The 27,772-nt window shown below is 37.9% G+C and overlaps 1 protein-coding gene across 1 annotated transcript in view; it reads right to left on the minus strand.

Moving 5' to 3' along the window:
• Positions 1-27,644, minus strand: part of xpo4 (exportin 4) — a 46,997-nt gene extending 19,353 nt beyond the window's left edge. The window contains exons 1-8 of the mRNA XM_087803996.1: positions 27,520-27,644; positions 24,898-25,003; positions 24,381-24,522; positions 24,083-24,221; positions 21,381-21,497; positions 21,138-21,291; positions 9,310-9,416; positions 2,202-2,359 (exon numbers count right to left, since the gene is read on the minus strand). Coding sequence (XP_087660122.1) covers positions 2,202-2,359; positions 9,310-9,416; positions 21,138-21,291; positions 21,381-21,497; positions 24,083-24,221; positions 24,381-24,522; positions 24,898-25,003; positions 27,520-27,585 — 989 coding nt within the window. The 5' untranslated portion in view covers positions 27,586-27,644. The remainder of the gene's footprint in view (positions 1-2,201; positions 2,360-9,309; positions 9,417-21,137; positions 21,292-21,380; positions 21,498-24,082; positions 24,222-24,380; positions 24,523-24,897; positions 25,004-27,519) is intronic.
• Between the last annotated feature and the right edge of the window lie 128 nt (positions 27,645-27,772).

Genomic DNA, 27,772 nt, shown 5'->3' on the forward strand with positions numbered 1-27,772 from the left:
TTATCATTCATCATACATTTATCATTTATTTATTATCATTCATCATATATTTATCATTTATTTATTATCATTCATCGTACATTTATCATTTATTTATTATCATTCATCGTACATTTATCATTTATTTATTATCATTCATCATATATTTATCATTTATTTATTATCATTCATCATACATTTATCATTTATTTATTATCATTCATCATATATTTATCATTTATTTATTATCATTCATCATATATTTATTATCATTCATCATACATTTATCATTTATTTATTATCATTCATCATATATTTATCATTTATTTATTATCATTCATCATACATTTATCATTTATTTATTATCATTCATTGTACATTTATCATTTATTTATTATCATTCATCATACATTTATCATTTATTTATTATCATTCATCATATATTTATCATTTATTTATTATCATTCATCATATATTTATTATCATTCATCATACATTTATCATTTATTTATTATCATTCATCATATATTTATCATTTATTTATTATCATTCATCATACATTTATCATTTATTTATTATCATTCATCGTATATTTATCATTTATTTATTATCATTCATCATATATTTATTATCATTCATCATACATTTATCATTTATTTATTATCATTCATCAAATATTTATCATTTATTTATTATCATTCATCATACATTTATCATTTATTTATTATCATTCATCATATATTTATCATTTATTTATTATCATTCATCATATATTTATTATCATTCATCATACATTTATCATTTATTTATTATCATTCATCATATATTTATCATTTATTTATTATCATTCATCATACATTTATCATTTATTTATTATCATTCATCGTACATTTATCATTTATTTATTATCATTCATCGTACATTTATCATTTATTTATTATCATTCATCGTACATTTCTCGTAAATGTTGATGATAAGCTGATGCTATGTGACCTTTTCTTCTGCTGGTAATTGTTCTTATCCATGGTTTGGCTTCTCAATATGAGTTGGTAGATTTTAAAAATTATAAAGTGACAAAAAGTGATTAAATAAAGAAAAAGAAAAAGGAAAAACAAAAACTTTTAGAGGGATTACCTTAAATACTTAATAGTTTGAAACATTATTTTAATGTGAAACCATCAGATAAACCCATCGATCAATATGTATATTTATTTTAATATGTTTCTCAAAATATCATATTTAAGTAATTTCAAACATATATACAAGTAACTAAAATGATTAAAAAACAAGTGGAAAAACTGTGTTGTTATGTCAAAATCTTTGTTTTATATCATGTTAAGGAAAAAATCTTAACTTTATTTACTCCTGGTCTGGAAAAGCGCTATATAAACACAAATTACTTACTTGCTTACTTGCATAAAGAAATCAGAAAATAGTTAAAACATTTAAAACGCTGCTGATCAATCCACCGTAAGAGAAAATGACATTGTAGTTTTAACTCTACAAACAATGAAATGCATTTAATTAAAATAAACGATAAAAACATTTGTTTTTAATCCGATTTGAGCTTAAATGTTCTGAGCTGATCGTGTGAGTCTAAATAAACACTACTTTACTTAGTGATTTAACGAATGAAGACATTTGTAACCTCCAAGAACAACACGACAAAAACCTGGTTACCCAATTTTGTCGTGTGATAAAAGTAAACACAAGTTTTCGGAATTTGTCTTGGCGGTCTAAAATAACTTTTCAAGTCCTTGTGTAACTACAAAGCAGGATAAGAATGTGAAGGGACATTTTTTTGGGATCAAATCGCTGAACGAATGCTTGTCATTGAGCTTCACAGTTGGTACCTTTTTAAAGAAGGATTCACCAACATTTTCTGCGAAACAAGGCTAAAAGAAAATAGAAGCTAAAAACGGCCAACATTGATTAAAGTCGCTTCTGAGCGGAGAAATGTAAATCGATGACCAGATGTTTATGTTCGACTGAACTGCAGTTTCATTGCCTCGGATCGTGTCTCCATTAAGTCATTAAGGACCGAACACTATGTTGCACACAATGGAACCATTATTCATTCTGCTTACTATTAATACGGAGTAATAGGCGGAACTCAGCTGGAGTCACTTTATGTTGGTTAGCGTCGGCTGTTTGAAATCACGTCGTTCTATAAGCAGCAGGCGATTACACAAGCGTCGCCGCGGACAGATTAATCCACTCACCCGTTGATCATCCTGAGCAGACCCTCCACCAGGTGGGCCAGGTAAGAGACCTCGGCGCTCTCGTCGGGGAAGACCGGTCCCTGCATGGAGGCCAACTGGGCCAGACACTGCAGAGAGTCCTGCGCCATATCCGAGTCCTCCCTAATCTTCCTGTGCACCTGGAGAAAACATGAACGTGTCAACACCATTCTGTTCAAATACAAGAGAATTGCATTACCGTAGCTTGTTATATTCATTTTATAATTATTCTTACAAAAATCATGTTTAAAATGAATTTAACATGGTGTCCATATATAGACAATTTTAAAAAGGAAAAGAAAGAGAACTGAATTCACCCCACAAATGTATCAATATTTAAAAAGTGAAGAATATGTTAAGAAAATCAACAACTGGCTCCACATCACAGATATAAGCGAAGACACAGCAGGGTCGATGGAAATGTTTAAGCCAACATGTGTCCATCAGATGGTGGCGGAACGCAGGACTTTATTTTTTTTCGTCTCATCGTTTTATCCAACGTATCATCACTATTTTCCGGACAGAAATTCAATATTCTATTGAAATACAATACCTTTTATAAGCATTTATAAAACGGCTCACAACATTGACTAAAATAAAAGCTAATGAATCAGTGCATATTAATGAGTCTAGTTTCAACAATGACACAAACATTTTATCATCTCGGCACATATTGTGTATGAAAATAATGATGAAGACAAACAAACATGATTTCTTTTTAAATGGTTACATTAGATTATACATCAGTTTATAGTTCACCAATCCCAAATAAGAAAAATTATGTATGATTCAATCAAGTTAATTTATCTTATTAGAAACCAAATGGTTTCCGACGGCAACAGACACAAGTTTGCCGCCTTAAAAAAAATTACAAATATTTAGGTTCTATTAACGAACGACGTGATCCAAATATGCTGTATTTTAAGATGCTGGTATTTTCACTGCGTTATTTATTTCAAAAGAAATTGACTTCAACTGTATAAAGTTGTTTATCTCATCATTTCACACAGAATAAACATAGGCCTCTTTTAAAACATATAAAATGTATTAAAAACCACAAAATAGACTAAGAATTGCCATAAAAAATATTTCCAGAAACATTATTTTTAAGGAAAAAACCCACTTTATAACTTGCTACATTCGGGAGCCCCGACTCAAAATAGACGACAAAGAACGACACACGAGTAAAGAAAAGTCATAAGACCATTAAAAAGGTGATCCTGTCACCAAAAACAAGAGCCGATTATTCCCGGGAAGCGTTAGAAATACTCACTGGTGTGAACCACCAAATGACAAGCACCAAAGAGTTGATTCTCAATTATCTTCTGAACCTGTAATCCTTGGAGGCAAAAGAGCGTCTTCATAGTCTCATCTCAGGGGTGAGCTGTCACACTCCGGCGAGCTGTCACGCCGAGCCGTACGAGCGCACGCGACAAGGTGGCAGCGCTGGAAGCCGAGGCGAGTCATCGCCGAGCAACATGTGTTTCCACTGAGGAGACTATGCAGACATCTGGATCTCAAGTATGTTCCTGAGGAGACCTGGGGTTGTTTTTCTTTTTCTTCTTCTTCTTCTTCTTCTTCTCAGGCGAGTCCCACGTCTTTGCCTCCCATTATCCGGACCGGACCGATATCCGAGGTGACACTTTCATTAGCGGCTCCGCAAACTTTTGCATGTCCCCCATCACAGAAGAGGTCCCTCAACCTCCGCTCGCTTCCACGGCTCTCGCTCCACACATTTCCACTCCTGAGCTCACTTCCTCCTCCCAAATTCTTTATTATTTCAGCCCCTCCTTCCTCGTCTCTCTCCAGCAGAGTGCCCCGGAGTTCTCTCGGAGGATCTCGGATGCTCAGAGTAAAAACCACTCCAGTGCTTCAGGAGGAGGTTTGTGAAAGAACAGCAGAGCAGTGGATCCACGGATAGGAAGGGGAGGGCGAGACGGTGCGAGGTCAGAGGACGGAGAGAGACGAGTTCAGAAAAAAGCAGCTGCACCAGTGAATGAGCCCCACGATGCCAGTAATGTCAGTCGCCTTGAGTTTAACTATAGTTAGAAAAAAACAAAACATGTGCGCCTTTAAGAGTGCGTTACAGCAGAGGGGAGAGGAATAAATGGACGAGCAGACGATAACAGGAAGCATTTTAAGAATGCAGACTGGGATGATTGCCCTTCCATTAAAGTGGCTTCTTTGTGTGCTATAAACCAATAACAACTCTGCCAGCGGCACTTACACATGAATGTTGGTTATGAGACACAATTTCTTATTGTCCGCTGGATTAAATCTCCTTTAACCAGTTTTCAATTATATTAAATAGCACCGCCCTCGGGACGACCATTATAAAAACCAGCTCTTGTGTTGCAACCGGTCTGCATTTTATAAAATGGATAAAAAAGATACACAAAGTAGTGATACAATGCTTTAAAGCGCACATCAACCACCAGTTACTCTCTCTTACAGTCTACCTACCAAAAACCTTATGTGGTAAATACGTAATAACTATTGTATTGAACGAATTCATGGATTAAGCACCTTAAATTTTTTTAAAAAAAAACAAAAAACATTGCCCTTTTTATAACCGAAAAATATTATAAAACCTCTACTGCTCCTCTATCAGTACCGTTATCTGTATTTTTTACTTGTGCATTTTGTGTTTTTTTTTAATGTAGTTTAATAGTCCGGATGATGAACTTTTCACAAATTTCGTTGTACTATGTGCAATGACAATGAATAGATTCTGATTGCAGAATATACCAGACGAAAAAATAACTTAATTAAATGGTCGAATAACGCATTATTAAAAACTTAATTTGAATAGTTGAAATAGATTGTAAAGCAGGGGGTCGCAAACTTCCGAGCCATTTGTGGCCCCTGAGATGATGTTCTGCGGCGGGTTTTTATGGGTGTGGGATAAGAAGGGGACTCCATCTTTGTATAACATGGTTCTGTAATAAAGAGCGCCACATCAAATGTTTATACGACTTTGATTATATAGATTGAACAGATTTATAAAATGAATAACATAGAAATCTGTGAAAACACATGGAAAACCACGAAACATTCAACAAAGAAGTCCATGAAAAACAGCTGAAAGACCCCCCAGCATGTGGCCCAGTCTGGACAAGAATATACCTCTGGTGCCCCCCCCCCCCCCACCGGCCAGTTGAGTTGTGACCCCTGCTGTAAGGTGTTACACATTTTCACAGCAGCTACATCTATTGTTTGATGAAATGAAAATGGAAACACAAATTGTCTGGAAAAATAAAAGCCGACTTTTGTTTCAATCTTCCATTCAAAGCGCCGTCGAAGCTGCATCTCTTTCTCTCCATCATTTTCCATCACCATCGAGAAACACAATTGCACACTTTACAGACTTTTTTCCTCTCCTTCATACTAGACACCGGTTCCATTTCTGAGATGAATCTGGAGTGGAGATGAATCACATCTTCAACCTGCACGGATGGAACTCTTAGGGATGGCGAGGACGACAAACTATGATTACTGTGCAAACCAACAGAACATCTATCTTCTTGTCAGTGTTTTCCAGCCTCGTTTGGATAAAAGAGTCGACCAGCAGCTCCTAACAACATTGATAAGATTTAATATGAACAATATGTAGAGTAACCATCTTGCTACAGCTACAGTATATCTTCAATCAGTGCCACACTACACTACTATACTACTACACTACTACACTACTACTACACTTTGAACAGTCAACTTCTTTGTAAACCCTCACACCGGGGTTCAGTTATTCCTGATGGTCTCTCTAATGGGTCAAGCACATGCGATTCGTTACCAATGGCACCCCTGAGACGATCCTTCTTGGCAGTGGATATTTCAGACTTTGTGTTTTAACTTTAAACAATAAAAAAACATCAAAGAAAATACGACGGGTCGGACTTAACGTTAAGATTCTACGAGTAGATAAGAGTAAATCAACAGTGATGTATTTTATAAAGATGAAACGATATGAAACAATGGATTTAATCACATTATACACACATTATAGCGATATAAAACTCAGTTTTGATCGTGGAAAAAGGCACATTGGGCACGTGAACTAAACATTTATGACCATCTCTCCGTTCAATCCTGGAACCACATCAAGCGTGCGAGACAGACACGTGTCCACAAAAGAACACTGAACCCCCCCAAGGGCCTCGACACAAGTTGAAGCAGAATGAGGGGCGACTTGCTATGGTTGTTAACAGGGGCCTCTAATCCCAGGGAGGTTAACTAATCCTGGCATGTATCGCAGACCGTGACCCTGACGGTGCGACTCAAAAGAAGACCAAAAAAAAAACAAGACATAGAAGCAGATCCTTCAGACACACGTATGTACAGGTCAGCGATGCTGCCCATCAACGGTGAGGAACCCCAGCAGCTGAGACAGCCGTGGGACCCCATTAAATCAAACGCACACCTAAACATAAACACACACTACACGGAGACAACGCCGGGGCTCAGGTCGACACGCTCCCCAGGGAAGAGATATGTTCCAGCACACGCAAGACGCACACACGCCGACAGCTGACGGTGCCACAACCGTCTTAAAACAACAAACTGTCGCGCTACTAGAAATACCAAAGTGAAGGATGAGACTGGTTTGAAAACTTAAACCAACACAAATCACGCCCCCCCCCCCACCCCCCACCGGATTCCAGCCGTAACAAGAACCCACCATAAAAATGGGAGACAGTTGAATTCACGGCGGAAGAATTTTTATTGTTCAATCCCGTCCTTGATGGTGAGAGTCTGTGGGAACTTTCGTCTCGACCCGAAACTCTAATTACATTTGCGGAGGCGGTTTATTTGAATCGAAGCGTAATCAAACACAACTGTGGGAGGAAATCTGCATAGTTTAGAAATCATTTGTTTTTTCTTCCCCAACATTTCTTAATTGAACCTTTTCTTTTGTGTCTGGGATCCAATTTGAAAACTTAAAAATGAATAATTTATGATTGTGTACTTTTAAAGAATATAAAATATTCTTGATGAATATTATACAAAACCATCTAAACCTAAAAAAAAGATCTGTTTTGGCTACTAAGCGCTCCATAAATGGCCAAATGATTGACTTCATTTTTTTTCTTCTTCTTGGAGGCTTAAAATATCTTAATTTTATCGATGTATGTTCTTCTTTATTTGTTTTCATGTCTTAACAAGAAGGATCTGTCTCGTCTGCAGTTGATCCAGAACTCTGCAGCGAGAATTCTGACCCGCTCAAGTAGAAGAACTCACATTTCTCCGGTCCTTAAAACTCTTCACTGGCTTCCAGTTTCTTTCAGGATCAACTTTAAAATTCTGGTTCTTACTTTCAGATCTATTCATGGTCAGACTCCTCCTTACATCACTGATCTGATCCAGCCTTACACCCCAGCTCGGGCTCTGAGGTCTGTGGATCAGAATCTACTTATAGTTCCTGAACACGGCTCAGGACCAGAGGAGAGAAATCTTTTCAGGCTGTTGCTCCTAAGCTTTGGAACGATCTTCCTCTCTCTTTGCGCTTGATGGAGTCTACTGACTCCTTCAAGAAACATCTTAAGACGTTTCTATTTGTTCAGGCTTTTCCTTGAATTTCTGGAACTCCTGTGTTGTTCTCAGTATTATCTTGATCTTTAAAGTATGTACTTTATTGAGTATTGTTTTGATTGTTTAAGCGCTTTGTGACCCTGGTCTCGAAAAGCGCTATATAAATAAATATTACTTACTTACTTAATCACACCCTCAGGAAGAAAATGACTTCCCTTTAACATAATGTTTTCCTCCATTTGACGTCCCTGTATAATAGTTGACATAAATAAGAAATGTTCATCATCTTATCTTAAACACTGACATCCTTATAGATCACTGTATTAACATGAATCGACTTTAGCCAATCATCTCGCACATAAAATTAATCTGTGGGTTTGACCCTAGATCTAGACTAGATATTAGATTAGATTATTACTAGATTAGATTCGATTTAATTGAAAGTCATAGACAGACATGCAGCTCTATTTATCTGAATCAAGAAACAGGAGGCTAAGTGAGCTTGAAATGAATAACAAAATAAAAAAAATGTGGAGAGCAGGACACGAAATAATTCAAGTAATCAAAAAGACATCCAAAAATGTCCTCACACTTATGTTCACTTTGGATTAAAACCAAGAGTGATGTGTGTTTTTGTCCCGGATAATACAATAATACAGTTCGTCTTTGCTTTCCTCTAATCCAGGGCTGTCAAGATCAATCAAACAAGGGGCCAAAAGTCTTTTAGCATTTTAACAATTTAACAAACAAAATGTCAATTTACCTCATAGGAAGTATTTATCTGATCTTGACATTGCCTTTTTATACTTTAAGGCTCTTAATTATCTCAACAAATTCCTCTCCTTCAACATCAGTTTCACCATAATTGTTGACATCCATATTATCCACACCGACATCTTTATAGGTCATCATATGAATACAAATCTATATAAAAGACGGGCCACATGAAATGACTTGACGGGCCAGATTGGGCCCCTGAGCCTCAAGTTTAAACATGTCCCCTAATGTGTGCACAACATTACATTCCACAAATTCCTCGACAGAGAGATACATATAAAGGTGTGAGATGGTCATCGACAAATCCTGAGTGTATCAGAAAATGTATCCAAAAAATGAGAAACTCTGTAGAAAAGAAGCAACACTGTAGAAGTATGTCCGAGTATGAACGGATGCTGAGAGAAAGAGGAGTTGATCGGTTTGTTCCAACAGCCCAGGCTGCCTCTTTAAACACACCAGTCAGAGCACCAAAATAAACACATGCATCACCTAGCAGTTGCCGACTAGTAACACAATAACACGAGCACATGGTAAAGCGACCATAAATCATCTGGCTGGAAAAAAAAAGCTTGAAATGCATCAAGACCCTTCATGCCAGGACACTGTTAAATATTTATCATTGTACAAGACATTATAATATAATTATATCTTCAATCCTTAATGAGGGAAATGTAATCTGTGTAGATTAGACGACGTGATACGAAGCACAGTTAAGAGAGATATTTGTAGACTTTAAGTGCTTCAAATTCCTGGCATGCAAGCCGACTTGACGGAGGCCACTCACCGTGAAGAAGAGGTCCATGACGCGAGTGTCCAGCAGCGCCTCCCTCCAGGTCTCCGTGGGCTTCAGCATGTTGGTGACCTCGAACATGGCAAGGTAGTGGTGACCCAGTGACCCGGCGTCGGTTAAGGCCAACGGCAGCATGAGGAGGAGGATGATGTTGCTCACACTGAGAAAAGCGGCTCTTGTCACTATGCCTACTACTCGGGTGATTATTATGGTCTGTGTGTCACTCTGTGGTTTACATGTGGGCTCGATTCCCCATCAAGCTGGATATATATTACAGGAAATAATTCCTTTGTCCTACTTTCTTCGGATTCACTTCCTGCTACCCTATCAACACTTCATTAGCCACTTTTTGCTCCGTTCTCACTATCACAGGCACTTTGCTCTCCTCACCCCGACAACCTTCCTTCAGTTGACCCTCTTACCCACCATACACTTCCCCTTCTTTGGCACACTCGGGTTTCCTTCGGAGACTCGCCGCCGGCAGCCAATCCCTGGACTGTGCGGACGTTCAAGTCCACTCCTCTCAGAGTCATCCTGGAGGCTCCTTCGCTGCCCCTCGACACTCCCTCTCGCTCCTCGGCCAATCCCCTCTCGTCGGTGATTCGCTCTGGACCGCTTTCCAAGGACAAAGCACCTTTTTTTTCTCTTTTCTGGACTTTAACAGTTGTGCACCACATCAACGCTTTAAAAAAAAAAAACTTCCTTCTTTGTTTCCACACAACAATCACATGGATGCGACGTGGGAAATATTTATTTCTCTTCACCACAGAAATATACTCCGTCTGTAATTACAGCTCCTAAAAAACTCTTAAGACACCCACAATTACCCAAACAACCGTTTGCACGACATCTACACCCAAATGATTTCACTCGCACTTTCAAGTTATAGTCCTCATTTATTTAACTTGCAGTTATTCTGCTGACAAAGGAAGTTGTTTGATGGTCGATCCAAGCAAATCTCTGATGATATGCGTGACAAACTCTGACTTGAAGCTACAGCTTTCATGGTTTCGCTGCTGGTACCCCCCACACCCCCCTCACACAGACACTCACTATTGTACCATTTATCAATAGCACAGCAGAACACTAATGTGTGTTCGAGTCTAAAAACGCTACTTGCCAACGGCGACCAAGATTTATTGACGGCATTTTGGTTTGTGTTTTACTCTGAGAAAACTCTTCGTCTTGAACAAAGTTTGCAGATGCACAAATTATATTTGACAGCCTAATAAATGGTATACGCTCTAGGGTTTTAATGTGGAATTCATTGGGTTTGGGGATTTTGTCACTTTGGACCGAGCAAACTATCGTGTTACGATGTTTTCTCTCCACTCTCTGCCTTTGAGTGAATATCTTAGCAAGTAAAAAAAAAAAAAATCCAGTTTGATCAACATTATGAGATGTTGTCTGAAAAGTAGTATAGGCTCAATTGAACACACATTGATGAGAAACACCGGATGATTTTGAGCACATTACTGTTCTTCAGGGGGAAATACATGGGCTATAATGTAAAAAAAAAAAGCACATATAAAGGGGACAAGAAACAACATTTAAGAGAAATCAAATCTAAATAATTGTGTTTAAGTATTTCAGAATAATAAAGGATAGATATGTATATACACATTTACTGTATAATATATATACGCTACTGTTCAAAAGTTAGGGGTTAGAAATGTACTTATTTTTGAAGGAAAAGCAGTTTTTTTCAATGAACATAACATTAAATTAATCAGAAATACAGTCTTAAATGATTGTGAATGATGGTAAATGACTGTTCTAGCTGCAAATGTAATATCTACATAGATGTATAGAATCCCATTTCCAGCAACCATCACTCCAGTGGTCTAATGGTACATTGTGTTCGCTAAAAGCAATAGAAGGAATGAAGAATTATTTAAAAAAAAAAACTTGTAAAATGATCTTAGCACAGCTGAAAACAGCTGGTTAAAAATCTATAAAACGGGCTGGGTGGGTTCAATTGTACTCTCAAAATGGCCAGAAAAAAAAAAGAACCGTCATGTGAAATTGATTCGTTTATTAATGATCTTAGAAATTAAGGCTATTCCATCCACAAATATCTAAGAAATGTAAGATTTCTTACAACGTTGTGTACTTACTCCCTTCAGAGAGCAGCACAAACAGGCTCTAACCAGAGTAGAAACAGAAGTGGCAGCTTCATTAAATGGTACTCGCAAAACTTCAGTGTCAACATCTACAGTAAAGAGAGGCTCCGGGAGTCTGGACTTCTAGAAGGAGAGGTAAAAAAAAAAAGCCATATCCGAGACAAATAAAGGAAATGGTTAATATGGGCAAAAGACATCGGAAAGAAGATTGGGGAAAAAAAGTGCTATCGACAGATTGATAAAAGTGACCCCAAAATTTTGAAGTGTATATATACTGTAAATAAAGAAAACCATTCGTCATGTTCGGCCTGCTTTGAGCTTCCTCTGTCGTCCATGACTCACGATAAAAGCGCCACGACTGGATCACCATAGTGCAGCAAGGGGAAACTTCTGGAGGAATGTTCGATCAAAGCCAAACGACGGCAGAGGCCAGTGAGGTCACGCATTCCAACCCACGCCAGGCCGGAGTCACTCCCCGTGCACACGCCCCGTCTACACTCAACTTTTCAGCACGAAAGTTGGCACCTGTCAGAGGGTCTTGTTTGAGTGCATGTGCATGTGCATGCTTTGTCAATGGAAGTTCGGGGCCTTGTTAAATATAGTCGAAGACCTCGAACTGAACTTTTCCTAAGAGGAGTTAGAATGTAAATAAAAATAGTAAAAGAGGAAAAGGGTAAAAGGAAGTCATCGATCAAATATTCTAAACGGTGAATCACACGTCTTAATTTAAGTGGTAGTATTAAGGGGTTGGAAATACTTGAGAGTGAGTGAGGTTGAGCATATGATCACATCTCCTTTGGGACGGACCCCCATGGAGTCAAAGGTTGAACAAGCAATCCTGGAGAGTCATATGACCGCGAGGAAAACTCACAGGAGTCGTGGACTATGTTGTGTTTGCACGAGTGAGTGTATGTGAGAGTGTTAAACAGCTGTGATACAAACAGTATATGTCTGCTTTCAGTAACACATTGTAAAACATACAACGTCCTAGTTTGACTGTGTAAATATTAGCAAAATATTCCAGAGCTTTACACAGTTAAGTTTCTCCTCCAATATTGATTCCGTGAATGGAGTTTTTTTTTTTAATTCCATCTAAGGCCAAATTTCTAAGAACAAGCTATTCTAGCCATAATACAAGTTAAATAAATATCTGACTTTTTTTGATTGATTATGATAAAAGAAAACCACAATGTACGATAATGATTATACTTATTTTTATCTTGATCCAGGATTCATTTTCTCTTTTTTCTTTTTTAGTGATAATGTTCATGAAAGGATTACACATGGGCAGAAAAAAAGAATAACATTTTGTGGAAAAACCTTTCTGATCAATAGTCAGGAAAAATCCTACCGGTAATCACAATAGAGGGTGTTTTCAAAAACATTGACACGGTATTAAAACATGTACTCTCTCCTTTGAAATAAGATTGTATTTAATCTGTTAATATGATTTTACTTTAGTTAAAATAAATATTAATAAGTAAGTAATTAGAATTTATAGAGCGCCAGGGTCATAAAGCGCTTAAACAATCAAAAAATACCCAATAAAATAAATACTTAAAAAGGTCAAGACAACACAGAGACAAACACGAATTAGTAGTTTGAAGGAAAAAAATGATGTATAGATTGTCATGTACTTTACAAATACATCTACAACACCATCAATTCATATATAGCAGTTTAAAAGATGATCATAAACATGAGACCATTAATGAATGAGACCAAATTGAACATCAGACCAACAAGCAGAAAAGTATTCCCTTAATCCTTCAATTGTTGTAAAAAAAATGACAAATTGCGCACACATGTGAGCGTTTGTATAATATACATACTTTCAGTCTGACTAACGTGTGCGGAGTGACTCGGACATGTGGCTGTGGTTTGGTGGGTTTTTAAAAGACTTCACCTGCTTCCATTTCGGCCCCTTCAGTGGACTCCAGAATAGTTAATGTGACACGTCAATTTTCCACTGGACGCATCAGGCAGAAGGACTGTCTCACACACACACACACACACACACACACACACACACACACACACATTACTGTGCTACCACATGTATAAAAGCCACTGCTAAACTTTAAATTAGTCACCGCAGGACTTTACATCATTGTCTAAAAAGATCCATGCATGCAATTTGTATGAACCGATGGAGATCAAACGGGTTAAGATTCACGATTTTTTTTAAACAGATAAGGAAGTATCCTTTCCTCTTCGAGCCAACTTTGTAGAATTTGTAGTTTGCTGTGGCTCAGGTCGTGTCTGCGAACAACTTCAAAGCACGATGGAACTAAGATGTAATAAAACCAAGCATTCTTTTCCCCCCTTCTATAAACCAGCGTCATGGTCTGGAAGGAGCAAACATGGGCTGCGTAGTGTCTGGGTGAACAACACTATTTAAAAATAAAACAACCACACCTAATTTCTGACTTTATGATGAGACGGTACCAATTGTGTTTGTGTTCTAAACAGCAAGAGTTGTTTGCCAGTGAGGCCAGGTTCCATGTCTTTTTGCTCTTAGTTCTCATTGACGTTTGAAGGGGATTTTATCGCTGCTTCTAACTCGTTCACTTGGCTTCGTCGTGTAGCTGGTAAGACCAGTGTTCCAGAAAAAAATTTTTGGACTTGTTTAAGGTTGCACTCTGAGACCTATCTTTCAAAGGCTTAGGTTCAGGGATGAATTCCAGGTTAAACAAGACAAGAGAATGATCATTCAGATGGACATTATATACAGATACATTAGAAATGTTCAGGCCAAGAGTAAAAACTAAGTCTAAAATGTGGCCTTTTTGATGAGTGGGTTCAGAAACATGTTGCTCAAAATTAAAGGCTTCTGTTAGAGAAAGATGTGACGTCTTCAACATGAAGATTAAAGTCTCCAAGAATAAGAACAGATACCATTTGAATAATGGAAGATAAGAAGTCACTAAAGTCTTTCAAGAACACCGTCGCAGAACCAGGCGGGCGGTAGATTGACACACTAGAAAAAGGTCTTGTAGAACCAACCAAGATCATCTGAGACTCAAAAGAAGTGAATTCCTGTGTCTGTGCACTTTGCAAGAACAACTCTCTATAAACTATAGCAAGACCACCCCCACGACCAGAGAGGCGAGGCTTCCCCAGGACAGCGCTCCCTACTGGACAGAGTTCGTTCAGATGAATAAACTCTTTCTCTCTCTGCCAAGTCTCAGAAAGACATAATAAATCCAAATTAACTCTTGTGAAAAGATCATTAAGAATAAAGGATTTATTAGTAATGGAGCGAACATTAAGAAGTCCTACGTGCAGAGCGGGATCTTTTGAAGCGAACAGCGGTCACGTGGGTACCAGCTGTCACTCGTGTTCAACTCGGTAGTAAAAGCCGAATTGAAGAGAGGAAATGAAAAAATCTTACCACCTTTCGTTGAGGTCTGGACAGACGGCGGCGCTGATGTGTCGTCACGCTCTTCAGCGAGAGGAATGTCGATCAAACATCGATGACGTCCGATGACGTCAGAGTTCTTCCGAGCGATCGCGACTCATCTTGACATGTACTCCAGCCCGACTCGATCGCTTGTGGAAATCGCTCCGGTACCAGAGAGATCAAACGATATTCCACAGAGTCCGAGTCGATGTGCCGGAAGCGGAGCCGGAAACACATTCTCCGGACGTTGGAAACGGTTGCGATTATAATCCTCCATCGACTCTCTGATGTTGAAAAGAGCATCGCGATCATAGATCCGAGATGCTTGAGACATATCTTTAGTGATATGAGCATAATATCCGGACAAGTAGTCGTTAAAACGACCGTTTTTGGCAATTATTGCAGGAGCTTACGTTCAAGCAGCCGATCAAAGGCTCATCGGAAGCGGAAGTATCATGATACTTATTGTCTTGCCAGATTCTTGTCAATAAACAGCCCCAACTTCAATCCGTTTTATAACAAAACTGATAGATCCATCAACTCTGGTATCTTACAACTGATAAGTTGGTTAAGATGGTCACATTGTTGTGCACTTGTGTAACATATAAACATGGCATTGCACTCAATTTTCCCTTTATAGACCTCACGTCGCAGTTGCCAGGATTAAAATAAAACCTTTGGGCTATTTGTCCAAGTATCTGTGTTAATAACATTAAGGTCCGCGGGTCGTGGATTAGCGAGTTTCTGCTTCATCCTCGACGATGACGGCCTTGTGTTAAGAAACAGCAGCCGTGTAAAGAGCACGGCACTATGCATCGGCGCGTGGACGGGTTTAAGTGGTATATCCCACCTTAAGTCTGGACTGCAGCTTCACCATGTGGAATAACAGTCCAGGAATACCTCCTGGCTGACCCTGCCCCTCACTATGCTTTACCAAAACCTTTCTGGTGTTAAAACTTTATCCTTTAGAAGACAGCTGCTCAAAACAAGAAAATATCTATAAAAATAACTTTTACCTATAGAAATGTATAAAATATAAGTTTAAGTACTGAAGAAAATATAGTTAGTTAATAAACTAACAAATTTCAGACGTTCTTTGGAAGAGGTGCAAAGGCTGACAATACAACACTTTAATGGTGTAATTGTCATGTTAACTAGTTTGGCTGCTGTCATTTAGTTTGTTTTAATGTATGTTAAGAATAGCTGAGGAAGGAACACTTAAGTTAATTAAGGTTTTAACAGGCTTGCTTGCGTAAGATTTAGATGAACACAACATACCTCAAAATATTGTTCCCATTGGTATTTTTTATTTATTTATTTTATTATTTTTGAACAACCTCAGACCTGGAACTTGTTTTTATCTTAGTTGCCGTTTTCTTTTTGCACAACTGATTTTTTTTACTTAAGATATTTTAACGTGTTGTTTTGTGTAATTGTAACAACTAGGGCTGTGTATTGGCAGGAATATAGCGATACGATACGCGGGCAACGATATGATATATAGTGATATATTTTGATACTCTAGGAACAACATATATAAATATAATATATATATATATATTATATTTATATAAGTATTGTCCTGAGGTCTTGACTCTGGAGTTGCAGAATTTACAGACCGCATGACTCTTGATAAAGTCGTAACTGCTTTCATTTGTTAAAAATTAGCTTTAAAATCCGCTTGATTCAATTGTATCCTCTCATCCTCAGTCATCTCCGGGATGTTGCATTTGACAGGAAAATGAACCTGCATGAATTTGCATTCTAATTGTAAAAAAGAGAATTATTTAATTTTAAACACACTATTAAACTATAAAACATAGTTTCAAAGTCTAAATAATTGTTACAGTGCTGTCGAATATCGAGTATAGTGGAAAAAGAATATTGCAATACATCGCCATTTGACACCCCTAGTAACAACAGATGTTAGATATACAGTAAAGCTACAAATTTGATTGATCGTTTTAGTTTCCCTGTGCGTCCTTGGTGCCTCCTGCTCATGACTGCAGACTTTCAACTCTGCATTTTGTCTCCGCGGTCTTTGTTTAGACGCAGCAAAAGAAAATTCTGCACATGGGTCAGGGCCAAGGAAAACATCCAGCATCAGCTTGCGCATGTCTAATCCTAACATTAACCTCAGGGTCAAGCGCCTGTTAAGTGACCTTTGGCAGGTTAATGACAACACTGAGGAGTCAGGAACAACTGACACATGGCCTCAGATTTTTATGTGCGTGTGTGCCAGTCTCAACCGTAGTGTTTTTAGGGTAACAAAGAACATGTACCAGTAAAGTTAAATACTCAATTTAAAGTGCTAAACAAGAAGATTAAATACCTAGAAAAGAATAAGAGGCTCATCCAGTTTCATAACCAATCGGTAAATCTGTGAGAACATTCTCCGAAATTCTTTTATGCGTCCACAAAGGGAAAAAAAAGGGGATCCATCTGTCAGACCGGGCAGCCATTTACAGCACCTGACCAGGGTTGCAGCACACAGCTCTGACCACAGCCCCGGACAGAGTCAAGCCCTGTGCCGAGTGACACGGTGTCGTTCAGACGCCGGGGAGCGTGCCGGGACCACATGACACCACAATGAAGGGCCGAAGTTCAGACAGCGGCGAGGATAGATGACACACATGCCTGGCGGTTCATCTAAAGGGAGGGAGGTTCTTTTTTGAAAAGGGGCTTTGAGCCGGACCGGGGAGTGTGCGGGTCGTTTATTCATGGGCAGAGAAGTCTGCGGCTGTCAGCCACACAATTAGGGAAGGGTCCCCGGACTCTCATACAAGCGTTGGTTTGCATCGCACAAGGCCGGGCCAGGCGTGCTGTGACACTGCGAGACAGGCGGCCGCACTCATTCAGACTTCAGCAGCGGTCTTCATCAATCAGTGCCTTCTCTAAAGACCCAGACACTTGGAAACGTCACAAATGTGCAGAAAGAATTTCAAGGAGCAGCTCTGTGACCACACACTCCACCATTGTGCTTGTAGTGTTATATTTTCTCCACATAAAATCTAAAAATGTTTAATTATAACTGTAAAAATACAATCAATCACTCAGTCCAGGAACAACAATATATTTGTAGTATTGTCCTGAGGTCTTGACTCTGGAGTTGCAGAATTTACAGACCGCAAGACTCTTGATAAAGTAGTAACCGCTTTCATTTGTTCAAAATTAGCTTTAAAATCTGATTGATTCTACTGTATCCTCTCATCCTCAGTCATCTCCGTGATGTTGCATTTGATAGCAACAGGAAAATGAAGAAATATTTGCATTTTAATTGTAAAAAATGAATCATTTAATTGTAAACACATTATTAAACTATAATCCATCATTTCAAAGTTTAAATAATTGTTAAAGTGCTAAAATCTTAAAATGTTTAATTATAACTGTAAAAATACAAGCAACTACTCATTGAGCAGTTTGCTGATCTTAGTCCATTTATCTTTATATACAGTGGTCCCTCATTCATTGTGGGGGGTTTTGTTCTAAAAGCCCCCCCTGCATTAAAATAAATCTGGGAATTTTCCACTTGCTTAAATTAACATTTGAACTTGCAAACTTAACATCGCCATATGAAATGACATCCCCCTAAATAACAACATTTATTTAACGGTGACTTGAACAACCAACCAGACCACCCATCTTTCCCTTTTGACAGGACAATATAGAATTTAAATACAGTATTGTTGTGGACGCTCAGCTGTGACTAAAAAGGATCAGAGTCCAGATTGGCATCATGGGAGTTCATTGTTTTTTTGGCACCGTAAGTAAAGGTGGGTGAAAAGGTTTGTGCCTCAATTAAGTTGTACGTTTTTGTTGAAGTTTATCTTCTGTTCAAATAAATGACCTGTTGGTAACAGGGCGAACATTGACAAGGAGCCGTCCTAATAGATCGCTTAAACATATTTAAGTATTCAGTACCGTATGCAAAAAAAGAACTGAAGTGAAAAGAGGACGGAAGATGGAAAGCAATATGGTGAGGGACCACTAAATATGTGACCTTAGAAAGAATATCTGTAATGACAAGACAGGTTTTTTTATCAGGTTATATGTTAATAACACATTCAACCTTTTTAAATATCTGACAAATAAAGAATCTTCTTAGTGCTTGCATCGTCCAATTTGGCTCAACAAAAAATTAATAAAAAAAAAAACAAGGCTTATCAAAAAGTCAATTTTAAACTTGGATAAAAACAAAGATACTTTTGCATTTGATACACTCAAACTTTTGTATGGAAGTATATCAGAAGCATTGAATCATTTTTTATAAACAATTGAATTAAACAATGTCTATATTGAAAGGTTTTATTTGTTTTTATCCAATCATTGAATTCAATAATTTGTTTATTGGTCAAGTGTCGATTCGGAATTTGCCATGAAGAATTGACGCACCGGTGCTTCCATGTCGTCATGTGACCGTCTCCGAGTCGCACAATTGGCTAAGTAGTGTTTTGACATCGTCTGCTGGAACTATTAGAGCAACATTTTATAGTGAATTTAATGATATTGGTTCAACATTTGAGATTGTAAATTAACCCATTCTATATTCCGATATAGCATTGATAAAACACATGTTGCGTCAAAAATATGGAAGTATAAGTTGCTTTAATTTAATCCTTTATTTTAATCCATACTGCACCAAAATATGCTTCGTAGTCGTTGCCAAATTGAAATTGAAATTATGGGAAAAAAATACTTTGTTTAAATGTGATGCCACTTCTAGCAGGTGAGTGAGAATAAGAGAGAATCACACCAAAAAAGACACAAAAGAGAGGTAGAAAGCTGGACAAAGAAAAACATATTGTACTGGGAGTGTCTGGCATACCGAGAGGAGCCTCTCCACAAGCTGAGGCGGGGGTGCGGGAATGATATGGGGAGGGACGTACAGACACCTCTTTGAAAGTGATACATGGCCCGGGCTGGCAGCAGCGCCACTGCAGATCCCTCAGACGGCGTATAGGATGCCCAACTGGTCGGGATTTAAGCCCTAATGAGCCCGGGCACGCACACACACACAAACAAAGCGACGGCGCTCGCCTCAACACTCGGCCAACTGCTAAGATAACAAGGACGTGGAATCAAGAAATGAACTACAAAGTCAATCTGACAGAGACAGGCATTCCTGGGTATCAAATATGGCGGCTGGCAGCGGCACGGACCCTTAAGACCCCAGGAATGCTCATCAACGATATTAAAGCATTATGTAGAGAAACATGTAAACACACACAAGGTTCCGCGGACATTCCGCCGACTTACATTTCCTGACAAACACAATCCGCCGTTTTAATCTGAAACAGCTGGGACACAATTAAAGCGTTCGAACAGCGGAGATGCTCTCGCAGCAACATAAACAATATATTGTTGTTTCAAACTCAGACTCAACCAACACCAGACATTACTTTAGACAAGAAAATAAATAGAGAATTAACCCCGAGTTGAAACAATCGTTAGAAAGAATGAGTCGAGTTCACAAACATTTTTGTTACCAGACAAGAAAAAAGCAGATTTTGACACCATTAACCATGTTCTATTAGAGTTTCTACTCTCATTCTACACCTGATCTCGCCTGACAAAGCTGTGCAGTGTCTCTCGCACGCACACACACACTGACACAACTGACTGATTGTTTTTCCTGTAGCAGGCTTTATCTGTATTACATGCATTCATTTAATTTCTTTCATTATTGGGGTTTCGGAGGCAGAAGCCCATACTCTTAGTGTTGATATATTGTCTCAAACAAAAAAAAAACAAGGAAAATTAAACGTATATATCATAGCGTGTCTTCTAATCTTAAAGCACCATTTAACTACTGGCAACATTTTAAAAAGTATGTGTACTTATCGAATAAAACTTTATTCTTTAATCATCAAGCAAGATAAATAAGTAGTGGAAATTGTCTCCAAACAATGTTGAGTGGTTCATTATTGTTGTGTTTAGTCATAAATGATTGCTTAGCTAATCATACTATTTAGTTTGTACTTAATATTGTTTAATTAATTATGTATTGTATTAAAATGTGTTACTATAATGAGCTTTCTTTTTAAATTGTTGATTTTTTAATGTCTTTTAGTTTAGCAGAATAATTTAAATGTAATTAATTAAACAATAATATTTGTTTTATTAATGTAATTATCTTTGTCTGTACAGTAACTGCTATGTTATATGATTTTGGATTAACCAACATTCTCCTGCATCAATGGGAGCTGCTCATGTTATTTGTGTGTGTGTGTGTGTGTGTGTGTGTGAGGTGATGGAACCTTTGATGACCGTGGCTCCATAAGAAGCAGAAAGGATATAGCCTGGCGGCATGAAGTTCCAGCTGAGCACCTGGTTGGCCAGAGCCAGGTAGCGTTGAAAGACGGAGGACATCTGAGCGTTGATGTTCTCTCTCCGGCTGAATTCCTGGAGCACCTCCATCGTCAACACGAAGATTTGACGAAGACCCTCCTCCTAAAAGTCAATCAGACAGATGAAAAAAGTCTTAAAAATGTGTTTTACTGGGAAACTTGTTTGTTGGACACGAGAGAATGGGATCGAACCTGAAAGAGACGTTTGCATTTGCCGTGGAACTCCATGCTGAGGCCGATGCTGCTGGTCTTGCTGGAGCTGGAGAACTCCGTGAGTAGAGCGGTCAGGATGGAGCAGGCCAGGGTTTGCTGCAAAACCAACAGGTTGTTCATTCACGTGTATGTTTCCCGGCATAATTTGGTAAAATTTCACTCATTTCTCATGAAGAAAAATTGTTCACAAGCATTCCTCTATTTCCTGTGGGGCAGCAAAGCAGCAACGTCATCCATCACCTCCACATTCAACTGCTGTTTTCAAACTATAATGAAAGGTCAAACCACCAAAGCAGCCGCGATCCAAAATACATCGCTCCGACAGTGTGGCCCGCTAATGTGCCCACCAGTTGAAACTGACCAGCTTAAATGGCCCTTAACGGTTACGCTCCATACCTATGATGTATTTGGACGAAGTCGGTGTCTATTTATGAAATGTCAGCGAGTATCCGAGCTCCTGACTGATGCCCGCACATTTCATCTCGTGTCGGAATGACTTTGCAGGACTTTGACAAATAAAGAAAGCTAATGAAGGATCTACTACAGAAGAGAAAGCAGAAAGAAGAAGACAATGGAGTCGTGGAAAAAGGGAGCCTGTGCCATCACAACAGAACACAAACACAATGAGCCAGGAAACTTCTCTCTTGCCTTATGTGTAGAAATGAGTGCATCAAGACACACAATAGGGAGACACTGGTGGAAAAAATACATGACAGACAAAACTGCAAAGGTCGGCCAAATTTCAATAAGATTAACTGAAGGAAGAACTGATGAAGTTTCATGAAGAGCCGCCGTTTGGTTTTAAGCATAATGCGAGTTTTCACTAGAAATGAAAGACAAAGATTATGGTGCCATCTAGTGGTCAATCTGGATGTACTACTGAAAAGTATCTGGGCAATGAGCGTCTCTTCTAACAGAAGACTAGACCAAGAGAAACAAACCATAATGTTTCCAGATGACAAAGATAATATTATCTCTCCTGTGGAAACTGCTTTTTCTGATGGAAACTACCTGAAGACCATCAACAACACCCGAGAAAAGTGAGGTGAAAGACCAACCCAGACACTTTTAGGCCTACATTTAGGATTTTATTTCAAATGAAAGTAAAACATTTATTTTCAAAGGTAAATTCAATTTTTTAATTAAAATTTTAAACTGAAACCATGACAGAATTCACATCTAAATAGATTAAATATTTTAATGTTGTTTATTGTGGGTTTTATACCAGTTTTAATATTTGGTACATTCAACGTTACAGAAGTAAAATGCACTTTAGATGGTAACGTTTCAATAAATTAATTCAGGTAAAAAAAGAACATATGCTAAAGTTAGAGCCTTTTAGATGAATAGCTTGGTAATGATTTAACAAATGTAGAAAAACAATATTACACAGTTTTACCAGGTTTATTTTGGAGTTTACAGCTGCAGAACAGTTAAATCAATCAAATGTGAAATTCTCTGAGTAAGTTCCTTTGAGGTGTTTTCAAGACTAGTTAAAGCAAAATTGAAATAAGGTAAGGTAAGGTAAAACTTTATTGATCCCTCAGGAGGTCTCCTATTGGGAAATTGTTTTTTTCCAATAGCCAGCAATTTTTCATAAACAATAAAACATAATAAATAAAAAATAAAATAATAATAAGAACATAAAGAGAAAGAACAAGATTATACAATCTAAGTATAAAGATTAAGACAAAGAACATAGATCAAAGAAAAACAACAAAGACAAAGGATACAAAGACTAACATAGAACAGAACATCCAGATACTTTCACTCCACTCCTGCCCCCAAACTCAGAATTGTACAATTTAATAGCACGAGGAATGAATGAGTCCCTGAGTCTATTTGTTTTGCACCTGGGTAGGAGCATTCGTGCTCTCATTCTGCTTCTCTGCTCACTGATGACGGTGTTGAGAGGATGACTGTCATCATCTATGATGGACAGTAGTTTGTTCAATGATCTCCTCTCAGCAACTGTCACCAGTGAGTCAAGCTTCAACCACAGAGCAAGCCCTCCTGATCAACCTGTCCAACCTGTTGACAGTCCTCTTGGACACATTTCCACCCCAACACACCACAGCATAGAACAGGACACTGGCCACCACAGACTGGTAGAACATGCAGAGGAGCTTCTTGCAAATGATGCATTTGAACTTTTGAATATTAAAATAAAACTCCTAGCTTTTTGTTATTAATCTCTCAAAATTAACTCCAAAGAAGTTACAGTAAATACATGTTTTCATTTAAAATATTGTCAGAGTATGCGTGGTCCATTGGGGGTTAATATCCTACAGTATATGTGAATCTATAGTGGAAGCCTTTTTACAGACAACAGGATCACTTACTGCCACCTACCGATTGAAAATGGTGTAACATTTTGAATTAAGGAAGCAGTATTTCCACTTTTTTAACTGATGTAAATAAGAGTTTTTTTGGAAAAAAGAATCATACTGCAGCGTTTTATTAGGGTCTAATATCAGTTCAAAAGCCACTTAGTTTAGCAACATGATATATTAATTAAACCTTTTAATTTATGCCAGTTATATAATAAACATAATACAAACAAAAAGGATGATTAAGTTATCCTATTAACTATTTAAGTTATTCGTTTTTAATCACTATGTTAACTAGATTAATATCAAAAGTTAAGATTTTCATCGGATAGATGAATGAAACTTTCTCACCGCTGTGGGGTTGCCGCTGCTGATCAGTTGTCCAACTTCCATGAAGATGCTTTTACAACTGATGGATTTGTCCAGAGATCCCCGCTTCACAATAACTGCTACTGCCAGCAGCATCTGCTCTCGCACATACTTCTGCAGGCTGCAAAACACACAGGTCAGTCAGACCATTCAGCCACTAAAAGAAGCCACAGATAATATATATACAGAATATAAATCTGAATCTTTTTGATCAAAACAGGTTAAACAGGGTCCCACATGTTTATCTTTCTAGAGGGAAGATCCCAAAAATCTGTCTTACTTTGGTCTTTGGAGGACGTAAGTCAGGAGAAAAGCCCGGAGAGATTCAACACTGGTCTTGTCCAGTAAGATCCACTCACGCACAACAGCCTCCATGATGGCAGTGACTGCCTGGAAGAGCACATAGTCCACCTTGCTGGTCTCTGGGGAAAACAACAGTTTAATTATTAAAGACATTTTTGATAAAAAATAAAATATTATTTACCTTAAACAGTTGACAAAGTAGTATAAACGTAGTCTAATATAAAATGCATTATTCAGATAAAACAGATTCCAATTTAAATAGAGCACAAACTTAAGTACGATGATTGACAGCAGCATGTGACAGGTATTAACACAACCAAGGAAAATAAAATACGTAAAAAATACTGCGCTGGGAAACATCTCCTGAGACAAAACTTCTGCAACATCATCATCAGCATCAACTTAGCTCTGTTGCAACATTGTCATCGATGTTTTGCCAAACCAAATGTATTTATCTATTTCAATCATACGTTTAATTTATAGAAATGTGTTACCCAAGATGTGCTTGCAGATGGCGAAGGGAGATTTGGATTTTCTGAAGGAGAGGAAAATATGCTCAGCATGTTGTCTTTGTTCATTGCTGACCATGGACGGGGGTGCCTGGAGAACAAAAAACAGAACATTTCAAAAATAGATCAAATCAAACAACAATCAGATACTTTTACAAATATCAAGCTTAAAACCAGACGGATCACATTAAAATAAATACATAGAGTTATGCGTTTACAGTACTGGTGTAATTAAAATAAGTGTAGTACACTAATGGTAATAAATGAGACTATTAATTAAAAAACACACACATAAAAGTCAGTGAGTCAATTCAATATAGCAGACTGAAGTTGCTGCAGCTTGTTGTTTACACTGTCAGAGATATTTACTTCTGCATAGATGTGAAGATTTTCAACCTAAAAATGTAAGAAGTTGATCAGACAATCTAACTTGAAACTCTTGTTTTGCTATTAGTTAAAGACAAATAACGTATTTGACGATTCTTCAAAATGTCCAATGCTAGCAACCTGCTCACAACTAATTTCATTGTTATTTTATGGTCAAATTTGAGTCACACATGCAACCTTCTATCATAATTGCTTTAATATTCGCTTATTGAAGACTTTTACTAAAGTAAATAAAACAATTTTAAAGCTACACCTGCTCTTCCCTTGTAGCGGAAGGCTGCACCTAAATGGTTCATGCTACAATGTTGATGTTACAATAAGAAAACTAAATTGTTAAAATGCATTTAATAAAAAGGATATTGGTGAAAAACTTCTAATGAAGACGGTAACAGTGGGTCTAGTCAGTTAGATGAATGGTTCCCGCCACCATTTTAGTACATTTATCGCCATGTAAATAATGCCATGCAGTGATGTTGTGAGATATTTCATCCTAGAATTTATATTTTAGAAACCTTTGTCTCAAATGTGTTGTTTCTTACTGTATAAAAAAAAAAGAAAAACATATTTTTTAGCTGGATTTTAAAGCAAAGCTAACATGGACAGAGAACCAATGAAGCAACTCTCAGGAAGGACACACTGGCATGACATGATCGAAATCATTATAAGACGTGAATACAATATAAATTGAAGATCATAAATATAAAAAAAGCGATGATTGAACTTCAAATATAATGTTCACAACATTTAAAGACAAACCTTTTGACCCATAAAAGAACGCAAACCAAACTAAAGCTAGTGTTATGATTGAATATATAAGAATTCCAGACAAAACCGATAATACATTATTCAATATTTCTCAATTAAAGAGTATCAGAGTACATATTAGAGACTATGTAACACATTTTTTTAACCCACAACGTCTTACTACAGATCTAAGTAGATCCCTATGGATGTTTATCTATCATATTTTCTAGACTTTTAATGATACAATTTGAATAATAAATAGATTATATTTGGTTATATAAAATGAAGTCTGTACAATAAACAATATATTGACATTAGGTATTCTTGGTGCATCATCGATGACTCTTGTCCATATTCATATATGCTGCTGTTCTATGTGTGTCAACAGGTTGGACAGGTTGATCATAAAGGCTGGTTCTGTGGTTGGAATGAAGCTGGACTCACTGGTGACAGTTGCTGAGAGGAGATCATTGAACAAACTACTGTCCATCATGGATGATGACAGTCATCCTCTGAACACTGTCATCAGTGAGCAGAGAAGCAGAATGAGTGCACGAATGCTCCTTCCCAGATGCAAAACAAATAGACTCAGGGACTCGTTCATCCCTGGGGCTATTAAATTGTACAATTCTGAGTTCGGGGGCAGGAGTGGAGTGAGAGTGTCTGGATGTTCTGTTCTATGTTAGTCTTTGTTGTTTTTCTTCGATCTATGTGGTTTATCTTTATCTTTAGACTTAGATTGTGTCATCTTGTTCTTTCTCTTTATGTTCTTCTTCTTATTTTATTTTTTATGTATTATTTTTTATTGTTTATAAAAAATGGCTGGCTATTGGAAAAAAAACAATTTCCCGAAGGAGACCTCCTGAGGGATCAATAACGTTTTACCTTACCTTACCTTATTCTAAATGATTGAACTGAAAAAATGATACAAGTACTTAGCCATGAAGGTCTAGTTTTATCAGAATGTCTTCTAAACCAGCCAAGAAGGAGAAAAAACACATTCATTTCTGGGTCTTTAAGATGTGATAGATGTTGGTAAAAACAAAGGATAAGTTACAACACACACTGAAGACACAAGAGCAAGGAAGTTGAGAAGAAGTGTAAAGATGTCCCACTAAAATTAAAGGTTTCCAACGTGGACAGTCACCGGCCTGACAGTCATTCAAAACTTAACTCAACAACATCAACTTGAACCTATGAAGTCACAAGACTTGAACCAAAGAGAGTGAACGCAGTACAGAAGTGGATTTGTATGGGATGTTTCCCCAAAGGTAACTCGTGGAGAGGGTCGGAGGTGGAACTACTGTGGGGGTGATGGAGACCCCACAAGCCACGCTCTGAAGTGGACCCACTGGACCACCACACATGACTTGGACCCACGAGAAAGACCGCCACCCGCCCCCCGCGTGATTTTAATTCCACACCCGTGGACGTCCCTAGTTACGGTTTGTAAAGAAAACGGCCAGAAATTCTCACCATTAAAACTTTGGCAGCGCTTTCCAGCTGTGCGATCACTTCTGATGCACCAACCGCCGCCATCATGGTCCCTCTGCTGTGACGCGCGGCGCGCACTGCATTGTGGGTACCGCGGGACGATTGAAGCTGCCGCTCGACGTTTGGACGTGAAAAGATACAATTTTCGAAAATGTATTAAATTGTATATTTTTTTATTCTATTAGATTATTAATAACGTTAATAGTTCAGGAAATGTATTGACCCGTGTGGCCGA

Source organism: Callionymus lyra, chromosome 12 (assembly GCF_982586985.1).
Source record: "Callionymus lyra chromosome 12, fCalLyr1.hap1.1, whole genome shotgun sequence".
Taxonomy (NCBI): Eukaryota; Metazoa; Chordata; class Actinopteri; order Syngnathiformes; family Callionymidae; genus Callionymus; species Callionymus lyra.